Source organism: Erpetoichthys calabaricus, chromosome 2 (assembly GCF_900747795.2).
Source record: "Erpetoichthys calabaricus chromosome 2, fErpCal1.3, whole genome shotgun sequence".
Lineage (NCBI taxonomy): Eukaryota > Metazoa > Chordata > Cladistia > Polypteriformes > Polypteridae > Erpetoichthys > Erpetoichthys calabaricus.
The window spans coordinates 188,583,720-188,603,560 of NC_041395.2; the positions used below are offsets into that span (position 1 = coordinate 188,583,720).

Consider the following 19,841-nt stretch of genomic DNA (forward strand, 5'->3'; position numbering starts at 1 on the left):
ATTTACGTTTTACACAACGTCCCAACTTCATTGGAATTGGGGTTGTACTTCATGCAATGCGACGCGTGTGCCCGAAACATCCATTAAATTACGAGGACACCTTGCTACAATATCTCTGAAAAGGATGTTTAATGATTACATCCATCAATTTGGGGATGCACCCATTCCAGCAGCATAGGCGCAAGACAGAAACAAAATCTCTGGACGTGGCATCAGCTCATCGCAAGGTGAACACAAGCACACACATACACTGGCATCATTGTAGCTTTCCCAAACCTTCATGTCTTTGGATGGAAACTGAGCGCACTGTGGAAACCCAACAGGAAAACATGTAAACTCCAGGCAGGGAACACAAGGGATGTGACTCCCTGCGAGACGGCACTACTACCGCTCTGCCGCCGTGCCACCCCATATGCGTAACTATTAGCAGTATTCATTATTAAAACAAAGTTAATGATTTATCTGTAAAATGTAACATACATATTTTTGATGCATTTCATCATGAAAGTGATATCAAGTATAAATCTAAGAATTCTAAATGTGCAGAGAGCTAGAATATTATAAATTTAATGAGTTCTGTGTGGCGATGCTGCTTTCCATTGCTGTCAGGTCAGGAGGAAGCCCCAGAAGTGCGTAGAAATTTAACAACTGGGTCGGTTTTAAGATGTCGTTTATGACAGTCTACTTTAATGATAAAGTAAACTACGAGGTTAAAGAGGACATTTTGAGTTTAAAGCTGAAATTTCCACTTTGATCACAAAATAGACATTATGTCCTTATTTTTTTTTCTCTGTGGCTCAAATACACCACCAAACATTCTGATGGTATTGTAAAGGTGCAAAAAAAAAAAAAGGATGGCACAGAATATGGTATTTGAGACTTTTAAAATGTATCGTGTAATTACTTTGGGGAATATGCGACGCTTGAATATCAAAGCACCACGAATGCATGTGTATGTCGGCATTTTGCTTCACCACATCGAACCATTCATCAAACATCGAAACACGCACACCAATCCTGGAGGATCCTAAAACCAGTTGGAGTACCAAGAAATTCAGGGTTGGAATGTGGAGAGTTATGACGATATTCCAGAAGAAGATGACATGACTGTATTTGGATAAATGTATGTTGTTATACATGAATAAATATAAGATATCCCCTGAAAATAAGCCCTAGTGCATCTTTTGGAGCAAAAATTAATATAAGACCCTGTCTTATTTTTGGGGAAACACAGTATATAGTTGTATCTCATTTAGCCATTTTTGTGGACTCCACTCAGTTAAAAGCATATTCATCATGACAAGTAAATCATTATAATATAAAGTAAAGTCAATCTTAATATACTGTATATACCAAGGGAAAAGCATTTAATTGTCTCAAAATAGTGAAACTGTTGGCACATAACCTTTGCTGTTATGAAATATAAGTTTAAAAACAAAAATTACTGTAAAATTAATTTACTATAAAACATCAAAATAAACTCCCCCCATATTGACACTTGTGTCAATTTTGCTATTATTATTTTATGTTTAAACGAAATGTGGAGCAAGATGATATCAGTCAGTAAGGACCCTGAAACTGACCCCATTAAAATAACAAAATAGAGCTGAATGTTTCTCCTACAGATAATACAAATATTTCCAGAGATGAGAAACACCATCAAAAGAGAAGGCAAAGGGGTTTGAATGTTTTTAGTTAATGTCTTTTTAACACATTTAAACTGTTAGCTTTTTTTATTATTATTATTTTTATTGTTATTAATCATCTGGTATTTAAAGCATTTACACACTCTTGTCTCTCATGGTTACATTTATTTCACTCCACACACAGAATGTACAAGTCTGAACAGTCATTTCCTGTTGCTGGGCAGCAGTGCTAACCACTGCACCACCTTACCACCCTTACTGAAATTACCTAACAACTCGTGTAAAGTATTTAAAACAATATCCATAACATATATATGCACCTTGACATTTAGAACCTATTTAATAATTCAGCTGACACACACAAACATACATACACACACACACACTTTGTCTGTGCTCAATATACGTTCTGTATTTTCCAAAAGCATAACAGTATCCTCAACATCATACACATATCAGCAGCATTTTCTTCTTCAAAAAAATTGTATCACTTATACTTTGAAATTATCAAAAAAAAGACTTGAACAGGGTCTGAAGGAAAGATGTTTTGTATATTTATAAATATTTATATTAACAAAAGTGGAGATGTTTTGATTTTGCCAAAATATTACATATGTTCAAAACTCATTTTAGTCCAAGTTAACTCAGAGCTCTGGAAATTTAAATAAAATATTTCTGTATATTATATTCATGTGCAAAATATATTTTCAGCATACAGTTTGAACATTCAGTTTAATATTAGTTCATTTCGGACAAAGAAGTCCCATTTGCACGTCATTCCTTAGACACAGTATAACATTTTCAAACACACAAACCATTCTTTTAACATGTTTAAAGCATTTTAATATTTTACACCTTTTATTCTTACACCTCATTCTTTTCATAAGTCCTCTCAATCTCTCTTATTCTCTCGCTGCACTCTCTCCTTTCTTGCATGACTCAGATCTTTTTAAGTGATTTTTTAACCAATCCCTCTTTATTTCAAATCAACCTCTGTATGTATCAATTTCATAAGCACTGCTACAGTTAAACTTCTCTTCAATTTCCTGATTTATATAAATTATTAGAAAACCTGTATAAACACAAAGAGTTCATACAATCTTATCTGGTCTACACCTGCATTTTCTCTATGGGCTCATACATTTATGGTCTAATATGATCTATAATATAATCTATGACCTTTTCCTTTTTTTTTTTTTTTAAATCTACACTCCTCCTTTGAATGACCTCTTAATTCTGCCCTCTTTAATCAGATTCTTCCTTGGTGAATCACAAAGTGTTTCACACAGCACTGGTCTCTGGGTCAAAGAGACCCTGTGCCGAATTGAGTCAGTGACAATGAGAAAGCATCTTCTGTGGTGATCTGATTCTGTGACAAGGAAAAAAAGTCCAACAACTAGAAAGCCACGCATATCACACAAAGTGTCTCACCAATGTGGCTAATTGCTAAGGTACAACCCAGACCTTCACGTCAGAGCGGTTTCCACTCGCTCTCCACTTAGTCCAATGGAACTACTTTTACTTAGTGCAATTCACTGAGGCTGCCTTCCGCCTTGGCCAAGTGCAGATCTTTTCCACAGTGATCGGGTCAATATAACCTTACAAGTATGAACAGATGACCCAAGTAATCCACTGGAGCAGTATTAAACAGGAATTTTTACCTCCAATTCAGTCCTTCACTGATTTTACTGGGAGAGTAAACTCACTCACATTCAACATTTGCTTATTTTGAATGGGGAAACACTTCCAAAATTCTTTGTAAATATATTTGCATCTGTGAACTTTAAAGGAGGAACACGTAAACAAATGAAAATGCAAACAACTAATAATGATAATAATATATACTAAAATTTCAAATGATTCCTTCTGATTATTCAGTTCAAAAGAATAGTTTCTGGTAAAATTGCACAAGGAACTCCAAATCCAGCTCAGGGCGGCGAAGGAGCGGTACAGGAGAAACCTGGAGCAAAAGTTGCAGAATAACAGCATGAAGGAAGTGTAGGATGGGATGAAGATCATCACTGGCTGCAGCTCAAAGCGGGGTGCCTCCATCGAGAGAGACAGAGAAAAAGCAAACCTGATGAGCAACTTTTTTAGCAGGTTTGACCACCCTAACCCACTCTCAATCTCACCTCAGAGTACTGCATCTTCCACCCATCCTTCTGCTGATACCAGCATAGGAGAGAGTTTTCCCTCACCCACAATTACAGCAGCCCAGGTAAGCAGAAAGTTGAGGAGACTTCGTGCCAGCAAAGCAGTGGGTCCAGATGGAGTATCGCCACGACTGTTGAAGACCTGTGCATTGGAGCTGGGGAGTCCTCTACAGAGCATCTTCAAACTGAGCCTGGAACAAGGGAGAGTCCCGAGGCTTTGGAAAACATCCTGCATCACGCCAGTCCCAAAGGTATCACGTCCTGGTGAGCTGAATGACTTAAGGCCTGTTGCCCTGACGTCACATATGATGAAGACCACGGAGTGGCTGCTGCTTCACCACCTGAGGCCACAGGTCCACCACGCCCTTGACCCTCTGCAGTTCGCATACCAGGAGAAGGTGGGAGCGGAGGATGCCATCATCTACATGCTACACCGATCCCTCTCCCACTTGGACAGAGGCAGTGGTGCAGTAAGAATTATGTTTCTGGACTTCTCTAGTGCCTTCAACACCATCCAAACTCTGCTCCTTAGGGACAAGCTAACAGAGATGGGAGTAGATTCATACCTGGTGGCATGGATCGTGAGCTATCTTACAGACAAACCTCAGTATGTGCTTCTCGGGAACTGCAGGTCTGACATTGTGGTCAGCAGCACAGGAGCGCCACAGGGGACTGTGCTTTCTCGGTCCTGTTCAGCCTATATACATCGGACTTCCAATACAACTCAGAGTCCTGCCACGTGCAAAAGTTCGCTGACGACACTGCTATCGTGGGTTGCATCAGGAGTGGGCAGGAGGAGGAGAATAGGAACCTAATCAAGGACTTTGTTAAATAGTGCGACTCAAACCACCTACAACTGAACACCAGCAAAACCAAAGAGCTGGTGGTAGATTTTAGGAGGCCCAGGCCCCTCATAGACCCCGTGATTATCAGAGGTGACTGTGTGCAGAGGGTACAGACCTATAAATACCTGGGAGTGCAGCTGTATGATAAACTGGACTGGACTGCCAATACTGATGCTCTGTGCATGAGAGGACAGAGCCGACTATACTTCCTTAGAAGGCTGGCGTCCTTCCACATCTGCAATAAGATGCTGCAGACGTTCTATAAGTCGGTTGTGGTGAGCGCCCTCTTCTACGTGGTGGTCTGCTGGGGAGGCAGCATAAAGAACAGGGACGCCTCACGTCTGGACAAACTGGTGAGAAAGGCAGGCTCTATTGTAAGCATGGAGCTGGACAGTTTGACATATGTGGCAGGGCGATGGGTGCTGAACAGACTCCTGTCAATCATGGAGAATCCACTGCATCCACTGAACAGTATCATCTCCAGACAGAGGAGCAGCTTCAGCGACAGACTGCTTTCACTGTTTTGCTCCACTGACAGACTGAGGAAATCGTTCCTCCCCCACACTATGTGACTCTTCAATTCCACAGGGGGTAAACATTAATATTATACAATGTTATTGACTGTTATACCTGCCTTGCACTCTCTACCTTGCATTTTTTAACTTACACTGCGTTTTTATCACTCTTTAATTAATACTGTTTTTATCAGTATGTGAATTTCCTCTTGGGGATTAATAAAGTCTATCTATCTATCTATCTATCTATCTATCTATCTATCTATCTATCTATCTATCTATCTATCTATCTATCTATCTATCTATCTATCTATCTATCTATCTATCTATCTATCTATCTATCTAAATTGTGCTTTGCAATGTCTATCAACAAAGCTTAGTTACTAGGAAAAGCAGGAATTGCTTTACTGCAAGAATGTTCTACTCATGGACAATTGTGTATAGCATGTTCAAGAGTAAGCTGTTCCAGTGAATTAATAATATTATTACTAACTAGACATTAAGCCTGTTACAATAACGGGCGCTAGAACAGTAGTGTAAAGTAAAATAATAATAAAAATAAAATAGAAACGTATATGACAATATAGTAAGTATAATTAATATTGCCTTAGTGTAAAACCTTGTAACAATCTGTAATACACAGTATCTGAAGAAGATATTTAGGAAAAAAATTTTATTTTTTTACCTCATGAAATTTTTCTATAAAATTTCATTATAGACAACATTTCTTGTAAATATTCTGTCTGAGTTTGGCAACAGTTTGCCTTGTTCAGGACCATCTACAACCTTGACAACAACATCTTGAAAACTTCTAACTCTTGATAATGCAACATATAACTGACCGTGGCTGAATACTGGTTCTGGCAAGTAAATGCCAACTTTTTCTAAGGTTTGCCCCTGAGCTTTATTAATTGTTATGGCAAAGGCTAATGTAACTGGAAATTGTCGCCTTCTTAAGGTAAAGGGTAAATTAGTAGAGGATGGAGCCAAATCAATATGGGGAATAAAGACAATGTCCCCTTCAGCTGAACCTGTTATTACTTGAGCAATGATGAGGTTTCTTTTCAAGTCTTTAACAAAGAGGCGGGTTCCATTGCACAATCCTCTTTTATTGTTTATATTCCTAAGGAGCATAATTATTGCTCCCTTTTTAAGGTTCAGTTTATGCCTTGGCATTCCTGTTGGAGTTAGCTCATTAAGAAACTCAATAGGATAGTTCTGCATATCTTCCTCAGTTGAGTCATCAATTGAGTTTGAGCTGAGGAATGTCACAGTACCTCCTTCCAAAATGTTTAGGACCTCTTCATTTATGGTATTAACATCAGAGTTCTTTGGTCAAAGAATAGATTTTTTTGCTATCTTTGAGACTTCAGCAACAGGAATTCTTTCTCCAAATAAGTCTTTGACGATATCTCCTGTACATAAAATTTTTGAAGGGATTTCAATTATGTCTTCAAGCAAACCGTCAATATGTGGTGTATCACCATTGCCAACTTGGATCAACCAATTGCTGAATTCAGTGTCGACTGAACGGATATTGTTTGTAAGGTTAAGTACTTGGAAGTTTTGCCACAGTTTATTATACTTTATACATGCTTCGACAATTTTTGTCCGGTCACCATGAGGAACCACGGGAAGTGTTTGCCGAAAATCTCCACCAAGTAAGAAAACTTTTCCTCCAAAGGGTTTGTGGTTATCCAGTAGTGGCTCATAGCTAAAATTAGTGGGGGTGCTGCTCCAGAAAATTTTTAGCCTTTGTTTTAAAATTGTGTAAAAGGAAACAAACATGTATAAAAAGAAAATTTATTCAGAAACTTCATAAAATGCTTAAAGAACAAAATCAAACATTTCTTACTTACTATATCCTAAATTGTTACAGTTCAAGCTTGATCTATTCATTTAAAAATGAAATCCATTCTTCTTGTTTTAATTTGCGCAAAAAGATCAATAATTTTCTCCTTGATCTCTGGATGACAACTGAGGAAATTTTTCTCCATTGAAAGCAGGGGTCGGCACTGTGGGAGCGACAGTGCTCCCTCTCCCTCGCAGCCTCGCGTGCTGCTTCCTATGTGCGCATGCACACAACAGCCAAACACCATGCCGCTGGAACTGTGAAGCACACAGTTCCATACAAAGATTTTTGTATCTTTTTCATGAACTGGGGGATGGCTGCTGACATTAAGGTTAAGGATTATATATTGTACAAGTATAAAGAAAGAATTAAAGAAAAAAGGACTCATTATATTAAATGTTATCGATAATATCAAGTGGAAATAGGGGGTGCTGCTGTTCCACAGTGCCTATACGCGAGCCGCCACTGTGGTTATCCATTATTTGTTTGAGCAGTGTGTCGACCACTGCAAGAGCTATAGAGGGGGCCATAGTACACTCATCCCAAATGAGTACTGTAGATGATCTCAAATTTTCAGCATCAGCAGAGTTGAGGCGCATATTTGATATTGAGTTCTCAAGTATCGGAATAGGTCATTTGAACTGAGAGTGGTATGTTCTTCCACCTTCAAGAAGATTGGCTGCTATACCTGTGGAGGCTACAGGGAGTGCAATGTTACCTTCTCCATGAACTGTTCTGAGAAGGGTTTTGTAAAGATAAGTTTTACCACTACCTCCTGGACCATCCAAGAAAAAACAACGGTGGCAAATGTTGTCATTTTTGCTTGCAGACAATATTTTTTGTAAAGCTGTTCTCTGTTTAATGTTTTCTCCATTTGTTCAGCTGTGTGTTTTTGAAATTCTTTGTTATACGTATTCGAAAGTAGATCAGTATTTGGCATTGTGTAAGGAAATCCAAAATCTTCACAGGTTTTGCCATGTAGTAGCAGAATATTGGATATTTCTGTAAGTGCGATGTTACGACATATTGTGCAATCATCATTGTGTTGTTTATGTTTGTGAACTAAATCCTCAATGAGGTATTGCTCATATTTTAGGAAAAGGTCATTCATATTTTGTAATGATGCAAAAATGCAGATATATGCAAATAATTCCCTAACTTGTTTAGGCATTATGAATTGGACAGCATCTTCCATAGTGTTTTCCCACACTTGATCATCGTTAATAAGTTCTTTAGATTTTGCGCCCTCTCAGAAAGTGGGATAGACATTTCCATGTACTGTCCTCAGATCTTCAAAGAATACCCGGAACATGCAGCAATAGTAGACGCAGACAGTAGCGCTCTGTATCTGATGTAAAATTGACAGAATACATTCGTCCAATAACTTTTTCTGCACCACGTTGACGTAATTTCCAACTACAATTTTCAGAGTCAAACACATAGTGCAAAGGAATGTCAGAATATAATATGTTCTTTGCTTTGTCATTTTGTTGATTTAATTTGAACCAAGCTGTCAATTGAATATCATGGTTTGAAGCTCTCTGTACCGCTGTGGTAATGTCATTTGGGTTGAAAAACATTAATTGTTCTTTAGGCAGATGCAGTGGTAATCTATGGATGGTATGTGATTGATAATGCATTTCAAACCTATTCAAACACCATGCTGCCTCTGGAGCGCTGACATACCTTGAATTAATAAAGGTCTTAATTTCATCTTGATTCAAAGTACCTTGTTCTTGAATGACAACATTAGCACAATCATGACCTTTGTACACATATTTAAAAAGGTATTTGACGCTTTTCACTGATGCGCAAACTTCAACATTAATGTGGCAATTGTACTTCAAGGCTAGGTAAGGATTATATGGTACAACCCAACTGTTATCAATTTTCTTTCCGTTAAGAATTATACTTTGGCCTGTATTTCTTCTCTTGTACTTTGGATAGCCTTGTACTTTGGTTTTATTTTGGAATTCCTTTGGGAAATCCTTAGAGCATTTGTCATTTGTCATATATGAAGAATTAGGATTGAGTGCTCCACATGGTCCATGAACCATATGTTTTGTTACAATTGTATGTAATTGAGGAGTGATTTCTATATTAGGGATTTCAGCAGAGACAATTTTATCTATCAGTTCTTCATTTTTTGGTTTACAGCTTTCTTTAAGAATGAAAAGTATGTGAGCATGTGGTAAACCTCTCTTTTGAAATTCTATCACATAGACCATTGCTTTTAAGACTCCAAAAATATGTTTTTTACAGATATCATCGATTAGAGCTTTCAGTTTTAGGTTAAATACTCTTGCAACCAAATGTGGTTGTCCATCAACAGTTTGACTATGTTGTAGGTTATTTACAATCTCTTCCTATTTGGGACTGCATGTCATTGTAATAAAAAGATCAGGTTTTCCATATTTTCTGACAATTGCCATAGCATCTTGATAATTCTGTAGCATGTTTCTGGGGCTACCTGCAAATGAAGAAGGCAAAATATACATTTTTCCAGGACTCAGGCCTGCTTCATTGGCTTCATTAAGTAAATGATCCATTAATCCTGAGTATTTTTCAACCATGTAATTTAGGCTGATTTTGATATATATAATTGAGTCTGTTGGCTTCTGTTTTTACATATGCATCAACTATATATTGCTGTGTAAGGCGGCCAGCATTTAAGAAGGGGTTAAAATCCTCTCTGATGGAAAGACGGTAACCGTAGTATTGCATTTGAGTGACTCTAACTCTAGGATTGCGTGACTGGTTTGCTAAAGTTAATAAAGCTTGTAGGCTTTTTTGCAAAGGTATGTCAATTCCCCAGCTTTGATCCCCATAGGGGAATAACAGTGGGTAAACCATGGGTTCCAAATTAGGATCAAGGACACTAATTCTTTGTGTTGTTCTTTGGTTTATATTATCTTCAGTTGGTTTGCAGTGTATAAGAAGATCTCTTTCAAGTGGTGGTTCTCCATCATTTTGAAAAATAAAAGCAACCTCATTATATTTAGGTGCATTATAGCGCCTTTGGTCATTTTTGCGATCTTGTACTATTGTCATGGACACTTCCTTAATAACATTGCCGGTTTTGACGGCATCCTCTTCATATTCTTTTTCAACTTGGTACAACATTTTGCAGGCCTCTGCAAAAGGATTGAATTGCGCCATAAATGTACTTAATGTTTGCATAAGCTCTGAATTTATTCCTGAGTTATCAGAAATTTGCATTCTTTGCTCTGCAGCTTCAGAGGCATTTAAAATGTATAATTGTGCAAACTGTCTGTTTTGGCCCTGTTGAGGATGCAGTGTTCCTGCTCTGTGACAAATCGAACCGTGGATTCGGAAACAGTATGGCCCATAGCCAGGAGGTGGAGTAATGTTAGCTCCCATAGATGCAAATGCCAGAGCACTATTTATTGACCTTATATTTTCCATGAAATGTTTGCTGTAATAATGCTGACCTGTCATGAGCTGTTGTATGAAAGGATTTGTTTGAAGTGGTTGAAGATTTACTTTTCCTTTTGAGCAACACTGTGTAAATTTTTGATCAGATGGTCTTTCTGCTTCAAAATGTTTTGCTTGACAAAAGTTGCATATGTAATTTAAATCTCCATATGTGTGGGGTATGATGTTACCCTCATTAATATTCACCATATCATTTATAAGTGCCATTGTTTTTATTGTGGCCCTTGATTCTTTTGTTTCCACTCGTTTACTCCGGGCCAGTCTCTGTAATTGTGCATGTCGCAGACGTTGTAATTCTTGTTCTTCTGGAGTAAGACTTGCTCTCCTATCTTTTTGTCTTTTGGCATCTCTCTTACGTTTTTGTCTTTCTCTTATGTCATTTATAGTCTCCTCTGTGGCTGCTGATTGATGTGTTGTGTGTGTTTGAAGATCTCTTATCGTGCCTCTCTTTATTTTAGCTTGTTGCTGACGCATTGATTTTCATTCATCCGCAGTAAGACTTGCTCTCTTAGCTCTGTGTGTTTTTGCATTTTTGTGACACTCATTTTCCTTTTCTTCAATAGATCTATTTGCTCGTCTTAGTCTTTCTCTTTGTGAATTTTTTTTACGCTCATTTTCCTGTTCTTCTATAGGTCTATTTGCTCTTCTGAGTTTTTCTGTTTTACTTGCTGAGCTGAGCGTTCTTCCAGGAGATGTTTCTTATTTAGGATTTGATTGTCTGTGTCTTTTGTCCTACTTGACGTGTCCTTTTTTTTGGGTGGCATGTTAGTAGATAGTCACAGTTTAATAGGTCTGGCTCTCTCTGTCTTGTGTGACGCGTCAGGCGTCCTTTGAAGCATCTGCTTTGCAGCATCGCACCGTGCCCCGCGCAATTTAATAGGTCCCGCCCTCTCTGTCTTGTGTGATGCGTCAGGTGGCCTTTGAAGCATCTGCTTTGCAGCATCGCACCGTGCCCCACACAATTTAATAGGTCCCGCCCTCTCTGTCTTGTGTGACGTGTCAGGCGGCCTTTGAAGCATCTGCTTTGCAGTATCGCACCGTGCCCCGCGCAATTTAGTAGGTCCCGCCCTCTCTGTCTTGTGTGACGCGTCAGGCGGCCTTTGAAGCATCTGCTTTGCAGCATCGCACCGTGCCCCGCGCAATTTAATAGGTCCCGCCCTGTCTGTCTTGTGTGACGCTTCAGGCAGCCTTTGAAGCATCGCACTGTGTCCCGCGCTTTAGGTCTTACCTCATTTACCGAAATCCAATTGGATCAGCCGCACGATATTTAATAGGTCCCGGCCTCATTGTCTTTCTGTCTTGTGTGACGCGTCAGGCGGCCTTTGAAGCATCTGCTCTGAAGCATCACACCCTGCCCCGCGCATGCGCACTTCACCAGAAGACACACACACATGGATGCACACAGGGATTTTATTAAAGAGGATTATTTGATTGATGCCTTTATCCAGGGCAACTTTTGTGACAATTTGTTAATTTTATTTTGTTTGTTTTTTTCATCTGGACCTTAAGCTGATAAAGTGACTTGCTTATGGTCACACAGTATCAATATCTGAACCCACATCCTCAGGGTTTTAAGTCTTAGGTCCAGTTCCTTAACTACTACATAACTTGGTTAAAAAATACAAATATTATATACAGAAAAGTACTTAATTAGTTACATACAACTTCTAACTCAATTCTCCCATCCTCACTGACCGCCTCATGTAGCATTTCTTTGAGTGTCTGGTTGTTTGCAAGGTGAAAAAGCACCCCTTGGTCCATAAGGACTTCTTTAGGAATTTCGACACAAACAAAGTTTCTATTAGCTCCCATGCAATTTTTTTGGAATTGGCTAGTCTTAGGGAAATAGCCTTGACATATCAGGTTGCATAATCCACAAGAGCCTTAATATATTTATGACCCTGTGCCAAAGGCTCAAATGGTCCCACTATATCCACAATAATTCACTCAAACGGAATTCTAATTAAAGGCAAAGAAGTGAGAAAAGCACAGTCCCTCTGAGGAATTTGCTGCACTTGCCATTCTAGACAGGAACTACAAAACTGGTGGATCTTCTTGTTTGTTCCCAGCCATCTCTCCAATGTTTTATCAGACCTGAGATGGATTCCTAGGAGATAGGCATATCCTAGCTCCTAATCCTGCCCCCAGTAGGCTTTTGTCGGTAGTAACAATGTTTGTACTTTTGCTTCATGTTATGCCTTCCAATACAATAGGTCATTGATTATTACAAAATATGGTCCCTGTGGCATGAGATGCATGGTTCTTTATGTACAGTATCTATAAGGACAACTGCATTCTTTGAAAATTTCAGGGAAATGTCATTCCACTGCTCCTTTTTGAATGACGCAGGTAAATGGCGAAACTGAAAATGAAGGTCAGCAAGAGGGTCTGGCATGACCACCCAGCTGGCGGGGTTTACGATAATGACATTTCTCCTGAGGCTTTCACAGAAGTGTTGTGAGTAGGCTGCATGACACCACCTACCTTTTACTGGGTGGCAACATCATCTGTCTCTGGACAAGGAAGTAACAACTTGAGACTGGTGCTTCCCCACCTATAGCCAGGCCCTCTGACTTCAGAGGTGTACAATGTACTTGATCAGTCCTGCCTGAGTATAATGGGGTATGAGAGACTGTGGATAACAGCCACTGTTAAAGCCCCTGTTTCCCCTTAATAGATAATCACACAAGTGGCAAAATTACACCAGTGAGTTTCACTGTGGATACAGGTAAGACTGGTCTGCTCTGAGACCCAGTGTTGCAATAGTACATTTTAGTGAGTGACAATGGAGATGTTGTCCCAGAATCAATTAATGCCCGTTGATGCATCTACACCTGTATACAGAAGGACAAGCTGGTTAGTGACTGTTAACACGCAACAATCTGTGGAGTACATGTTTGCAAATAATGTATTTTATTAATGAAAGAGAGCAGACAACATGGAAACATATAATTTATTTTAAAGAAGACTGCCTTGGGTATGTAAAAATACCATTATTGCTTTTAATTGACTTGTGTTTTTACAGCAATGTATACAAACAACTTCGGAATTTAGCTGTGTCCCACTGGTGGGAAAACCTTGTGCATAAGTGGTTAACTTACCTGCTATCTTTATTGTTTACTCACAGGCACAATCTGGATGGCTACAGCATGACTTTGGGCACCTTTCTGTCTTTAGAACTTCTCGCTGGAATCACTTCTTACATAAGTTTGTCATTGGACAGCTCAAGGTAAGAGTGGATTTCATTTGTAGGGGAGATGTTCTACAGGTTTTTTATTCCTCAGCCAGCTTGTAAATATTCCTCAGATTCATCTGTATGTCAATCTTAATTGTGAAATTAAACAAAAATAGATACACTATGCCAGATCTTGTCCCATATTTAATATGATGTTATAACAAACATTACTGAAGTGCAAAAACAAATGGATAGTTTTTAGAAAAGAGTGCACATCCATTATCCATCCATCAGAGTGCACATCCATTATAATAGGGGCAGTAACTATGTGAAAAAGATTATTGTATCTAATGTCAAGTACAGTGCTAGCAATATCATTCTAGGAAGCATGGGACAGAAGCTTTAGTTGGGACAGAGGGAAAAGTGAATAGCTCCAAATATCAAGATAGTTGATGTTTGGATTCGAATAAACAGCATTATAAGACCTTATACTACCTGTGGGTGATAGACCCCTAATGCAGAAAACTGTTCAGATTTAGAGGGGGATTATAATTGTAGGGAACATTAATTCCCAAATATTAACTGGGCTGGCGTTACAATTAATAGATCACAATAACTGGACATTTTAGGCTAAATCAGTAACTATTTTTAACACAGTAAGTTAAGGCATCAGCTAGGGGGGATGCCTGTCTAGAATTAGTATTCTGTAATAATCAGAATAGAACTGAAGGGGTAAAAGTGAAGGTGAAAAGAGTGTCAGACACAGGGCCGATTATGAAGCTGGGAATTGAAGGTGTGATGATGAATGTTGTTAATGCATAGGCCCCTCAAGTTGAGTGTGTGATGGATGAGAAAAAATATTTCTACAAAGATGTGCAAATGATATGAAATTACTCTCTGCATTGAGTGGTCTTTAACAAGTCAAGTTGGGGAGCATGCACTGGTACAGTGTGTTGCTGCACCCACCATCAAAAGGACTGAGTCTTCTTAACAAGTACAGTCTGCTTTGGGCCTTCTTGTACTGTGCCACTGTGTTGTCAGACCAGTCCAGTTTGTTGTTCATGTGAACCACCAGGTACTTGTAGCTCTGTACCACTTCTACATCCTCCCCCTGAATGGTAACTGGTCTCAGAAGCTCCTTGGCATGCCAGTAGTCCACCACCTTTTGTCTTGTTGATGTTTAGTTGCAGGTTGTTGCCTCTGCACCACAAGAAAAAGTCCTCCACAACCTTCCTGAACTCTGACTCATCTCCATTATTAAGTAGCCTACAATGGATGAGTCAACTGAAAATTTCTTTAGATGGCAAGCTCTGGCATTGTATCGGAACTGTGTTGTGTAAAGGGTAAACATGAAGGGAGACTGGGCACTTCCCTGAGGTGCTCCAGTATTACATATCACCATTTTTGACATTCAGTCCCTCAGTCTCACAAACTCTTGTCTATTGGTCAGGAAGTCCATTACCCAGGAGACTGTGGGGGCATCAAGATGTAATGTCTTGAGCTTTTTCCCCAGTCGATGAGGCAGAGTGGTGTTAAAGGCACTGGTAAAATCAAAGAACATTATCCTGACTATGGTGCTGGCTTTGTGCAAGTGGGAGTAGGCCCTGTGGAGCATGTTGATCAGAGCTATATCCGTCTGAGAGGCAAACTGCAGAGGATCCAGATGTTCTAAAACCAAGGCTGATAGCTGTTTTAGGACCATCCTCTTAAAGGACTTTATGCCTTATGAAGTCCTTGGGATCACTGAAATGCCTTTTCTTTGGCATTGGGACCACAAAGGGTGTTCTCCACAGCTAGGGAACCTTCCTCAAATTCAGGGAAAAGGAGAAGAGGCATCTGAAGGGCCCTGCACAGCTGGTTGGCACATGTTTTCAGCACCCTGGGGCAGATTCCATCCGGCCCTGAAGCCTTGTTTATGCACAGCTGTCCCAGCTTTCTCCACACTTGATCAGCAGTAACACACAGTCCAGGAAGTGGAGAGGGGCTGGAGACTACAGTTGTGATGTCATTGTAGGTGAAGGTAATGCAGTTGGGAACCTCTGCTGCTAGCCTCTGTGTGTAAGCTGTGTTGTAGAAGGGCTGTACTGACAAAAATGAGTGAAACCTGTTGAAGTAGTGCTTCAGTTCATTAGTTCTGTTCTTGTTCTCTTCCTCTGCATGTTTTACAGTCCACTTATAGCCAGTGATTGCCATCATTCTGATTCACACTCCCTTTGCATTGTTTTGGTGTAACTTGTGCTCAAGTTTGTCTCTTTAGTGGGCTTTCACCCCAAGAACTAACTTCTTCACTTCTGTCTGCATCCACTTGATTTCATCCGTATCTCCAGACCTGAAGTCTCTCTATTTGTGATTGAGTAATGCTTTCAGGTCTTTTGTGATTCTTGGCTTGTTGTTGAGAAAACAGCACACTGTCTTTGTGGGGACTGTATTATCCACACAAAACTTGATGTACTCTGTGATACAGTGGCAGAGCTGTCAATGTCTTCGCCATGTGAATCTCAAAGCATATCCCAGTCAGTGCTCTCATAGGCATCCTTTGTAGCCTCCTCAGACATTGTTGTCCATTCCTGCACGGCCCTGGTGGTGGCTAGCCGCTGGACAATAGATAGATAGATAGATAGATAGATAGATAGATAGATAGATAGATAGATAGATAGATAGATAGATAGATAGATAGATAGATAGATAGATAGATAGATAGATAGATAGATAGATAGATAGATAGATAGAGATACTTTATTAATCCCAAGGGGAAATTCACAAATATGTTTATATATGTGTATGAGGTGTACCAGATTATGGTCCGATCAGCCTAAAGGTGGCAAAGCAACAGAGTTATATGCCTCTTTGACAATGCAATATAACAAATCTAGGGTCCTGTCTTCCCTTGTGTTATAGTCCACAAACTGGTGAGAGTGGAAGAAAGTGAAACTGTGACAGAAACACTGGGATGGTCAGTAGTGAGTTTGCTAATTGCTAATTGCAGAATATACTGTGTCTGTTATGATTACAACGTCTGCCAAGAGGGGGATATAAGCTCCTAGCACAATAGCATGTGAAAACTCACCTGGCATATACTAAGGTCATAAGCCCACTATGAGGAGCTCTAAATTTGGGTCACATACTTGTGATTTAATTGCGATGTTTCTAGGGTTGCAGTTTTTTTGCCTCCTTTCTTCTTGCTACTTTTGTTCCTGCTTCTGTGTGCCCACATGATTTTAAATCCATCAAATGCAACTGAGGTGTCCAGTGTTTCATCTCTAAGCCACATCTCTGTTAAGGTCATGAGACTGCTGGGTTTGTATTGCCTTTGGATCCTGATCAGAGTTAAGAGCTCATCCATTTTATTTGCCAGTGATCTTACGTTGCTTGTGATTATAGAAGGCAGGCATGGTCTGTAGTTTCTTCTCTTGTTATGGGGTCAGGTTCCTGCCCTCTTTCCCTGGCTTCTATGCAGTAGCTCTGGCACGTTGGGAAACAAAGTGTGCAGATCCAACATTTGCTGTCTCATGTAAGTGAATGTGCATTCTTCCTCACAACTTTGGGTATCCATGTTAGCCAAAAAAAAAAGTAGCAAACAATACCAAACAATAATGAAGACAAACAAACACAGGACCTGCTGTTGCAGGCAGCCACATATTAGTTATTATTATAGATACTAAGTCTGAGAATTCCTCAATGAAGGACGCATTTTATTTATATGGGTTTATAAATGGTCAATATGAGAAATCGTGTCACTCATTGAATAACTATGGCAAGATGATTGAAGGACAGAAACTGCCAAAAACTGTATCTTTACAGTTTAATCAGCTAAAGAAAATACTTACTAACCCACCTCCTTTTTTAGCTTGGTAAAACAAATTAACAAAATTGTGATTCGGAGATGTTGCTTCAGTTTACATTACAGGATCAAGGAAGAGCACAGCTGTTTCAGAATGTTAGGGCATCTTGATATACAGTAGCAATGAATTTATTAACATTTATCCTGCTTTGTCTGGACCTTTTAGTTAGACCATGGTCCTTTAGCGTTCATATAGTACATATCTATAGGTGAAGCTATTGCCAAACCCTTCTATCCTAGCACAAGTTTATAGTTAACAAGAGTTGACCTATGTAAATTGTGTTAATCAGATAGATAGTTTAAGTGTGTTTAAACTCATCCACCTTCACAACTCTACTCCCTGTATCCTAGATAGATAGATAGATAGATAGATAGATAGATAGATAGATAGATAGATAGATAGATAGATAGATAGATAGATAGATAGATAGATAGATAGATAGATAGATAGATAGATAGATAGATAGATAGATACTTTATTAATCCTAAGGGGAAATTCACATACTCCAGCAGCAGCATACTGATACAAAAAACAATATTAAATTAAAAATTGATAAAAATGCAGGTAAAAACAGACAATAACTTTGTATAATGTTAACGTTTACCCCCCTGGGTGGAATTGAAGAGTCGCATAGTTTTAGCATGACTATTTTCATTATTCTTTACCTAGAACGGTTTTAGAGCACTGATGCTACATAAGGTTGTTTTGTAAGTCACAGGCTACCTTGATTTTACCAAATAATCAATGACAAGAATATTGGTAAGATTGTAGACATTAATTTCTCATCGTATGCTGCTTTTATGCACTTATTATTGGTTACATGTGGCTTTATATAAAACACATGGTTAGATAATTCAGCATCTGTCCTGACTAGATTCGAAATTTAACATATATTAATGTTGATTTCAAATAGTCAAAGATGATTAATTACATCTCTATTATTTTTATTTTAATGTCTTATCTAAACTGTAATTTAATATTTAATGGAAAAAATATTTGTTTGTGTAACAACAAAGTGCTTGAGTAAAAAATGTGATTTTAAAAAATACCTTCCACAATGTCTTTGCTTACCTAAATGTTTTAGGGACAACTGGATATTACCATCTATGCTGAACAGCATCTACTAAAGATTAGAACATTAGAATAATGTTCACAAGAATAGGCCCTTTAACCCAACAAAGCTCATCAGTCCTAATGCATGAATTTCTCCAAAATGCCATCAATTCAGTTGAAGGTCCCTGAAAATCTTTGTGTCTATGGTCTGATATTTGAACAAAAACTTTCTAACATTTCTGTGAGATTTACCCTTACCAAGGTCCTGTGTGTGTCTCAGTGAATTTATTTTGTTAATTCCCTGAACAATTTTATATATTTTGATCATGTCACCTCTTAATCTTTGTGATTAAACTGAAAAGATTAAACTACTTCTATACTGTATTTTCTTCATGGTTCTTATCTTGAAGTCCTGAAATAAGCCTAGTCCCTCTCCCCTGAACTCTATACCTTTTTTTATAGTATGGAAACCAAAATGTACACAATACTTCAGATGAGACCTTACTAGTGGGTTACGTAGTCTAATTATAATTTTCCTTGACTTATGCTCTGCATATTGTGCTATATAACCTAACATCCTATTAACCTCTGACTCTAGACAGTAACGAGTTCATTACAATTCCCAAGTCTTTCTCATAACATGTATTTTCATGCTTCAAACCTCCGATTGTCTTTTCAAAGGTAACATTTTCTTCCTACACTTAATACTTTCCTTTTAGTTATACTTAATTTTACTCTGTGAATGCCAATAGTCTGTCCAGAACCCTCTGTAATAAATCAGTTTATTATAAATTATCTGCCATTCTGCCTAGTTTAATATCATCTGCAAACTTAACTAGTTGTTTTTAATATTTTTATCCAGACCTTGGGCGGCACGGTGGCGCAGTGGGTAGCGCTGCTGCCTCACAGTTGGGATATCTGGGGACCTGGGTTAGCTTCCCGGGTCCTCCCTGCGTGGAGTTTGCATGTTCTCCCCGTGTCTGCGTGGGTTTCCTCCGGGTGCTCCTGTTTCCTCCCACAGTCCAAAGACATGCAGGTTAGGTGGATTGGCGATTCTAAATTGGCCCTAGTGTGTGCTTGGTGTGTGGGTGTGTTTGTGTGTGTCCTGCGGTGGGTTGGCACCCTGCCTGGGATTGGTTCCTGCCTTGTGCCCTGTGTTGGCTGGGATTGGCTCCAGCAGACCCCCGTGACCCTGTGTGCGAATTCAGCGGGTTGGAAAATGGATGGATCCGGACCTTGTACAAAAAGACTTGTAGCCCCTGCACTGATCTCTAATGGAAAACACCTAATCCTGAAAAGTTCTT

At 39.1% G+C, this 19,841-nt stretch overlaps 1 protein-coding gene across 1 annotated transcript in view; it reads left to right on the top strand.

Moving 5' to 3' along the window:
- The window catches only part of LOC114644508 (acyl-CoA (8-3)-desaturase), a 236,031-nt gene that overhangs the window by 116,225 nt on the left and 99,965 nt on the right, over positions 1 to 19,841 (top strand). Inside the window, exon 5 of the mRNA XM_028792592.2 lies at positions 13,595 to 13,696. Within this exon, the coding sequence (XP_028648425.1) occupies positions 13,595 to 13,696 (102 nt within the window). The remainder of the gene's footprint in view (positions 1 to 13,594; positions 13,697 to 19,841) is intronic.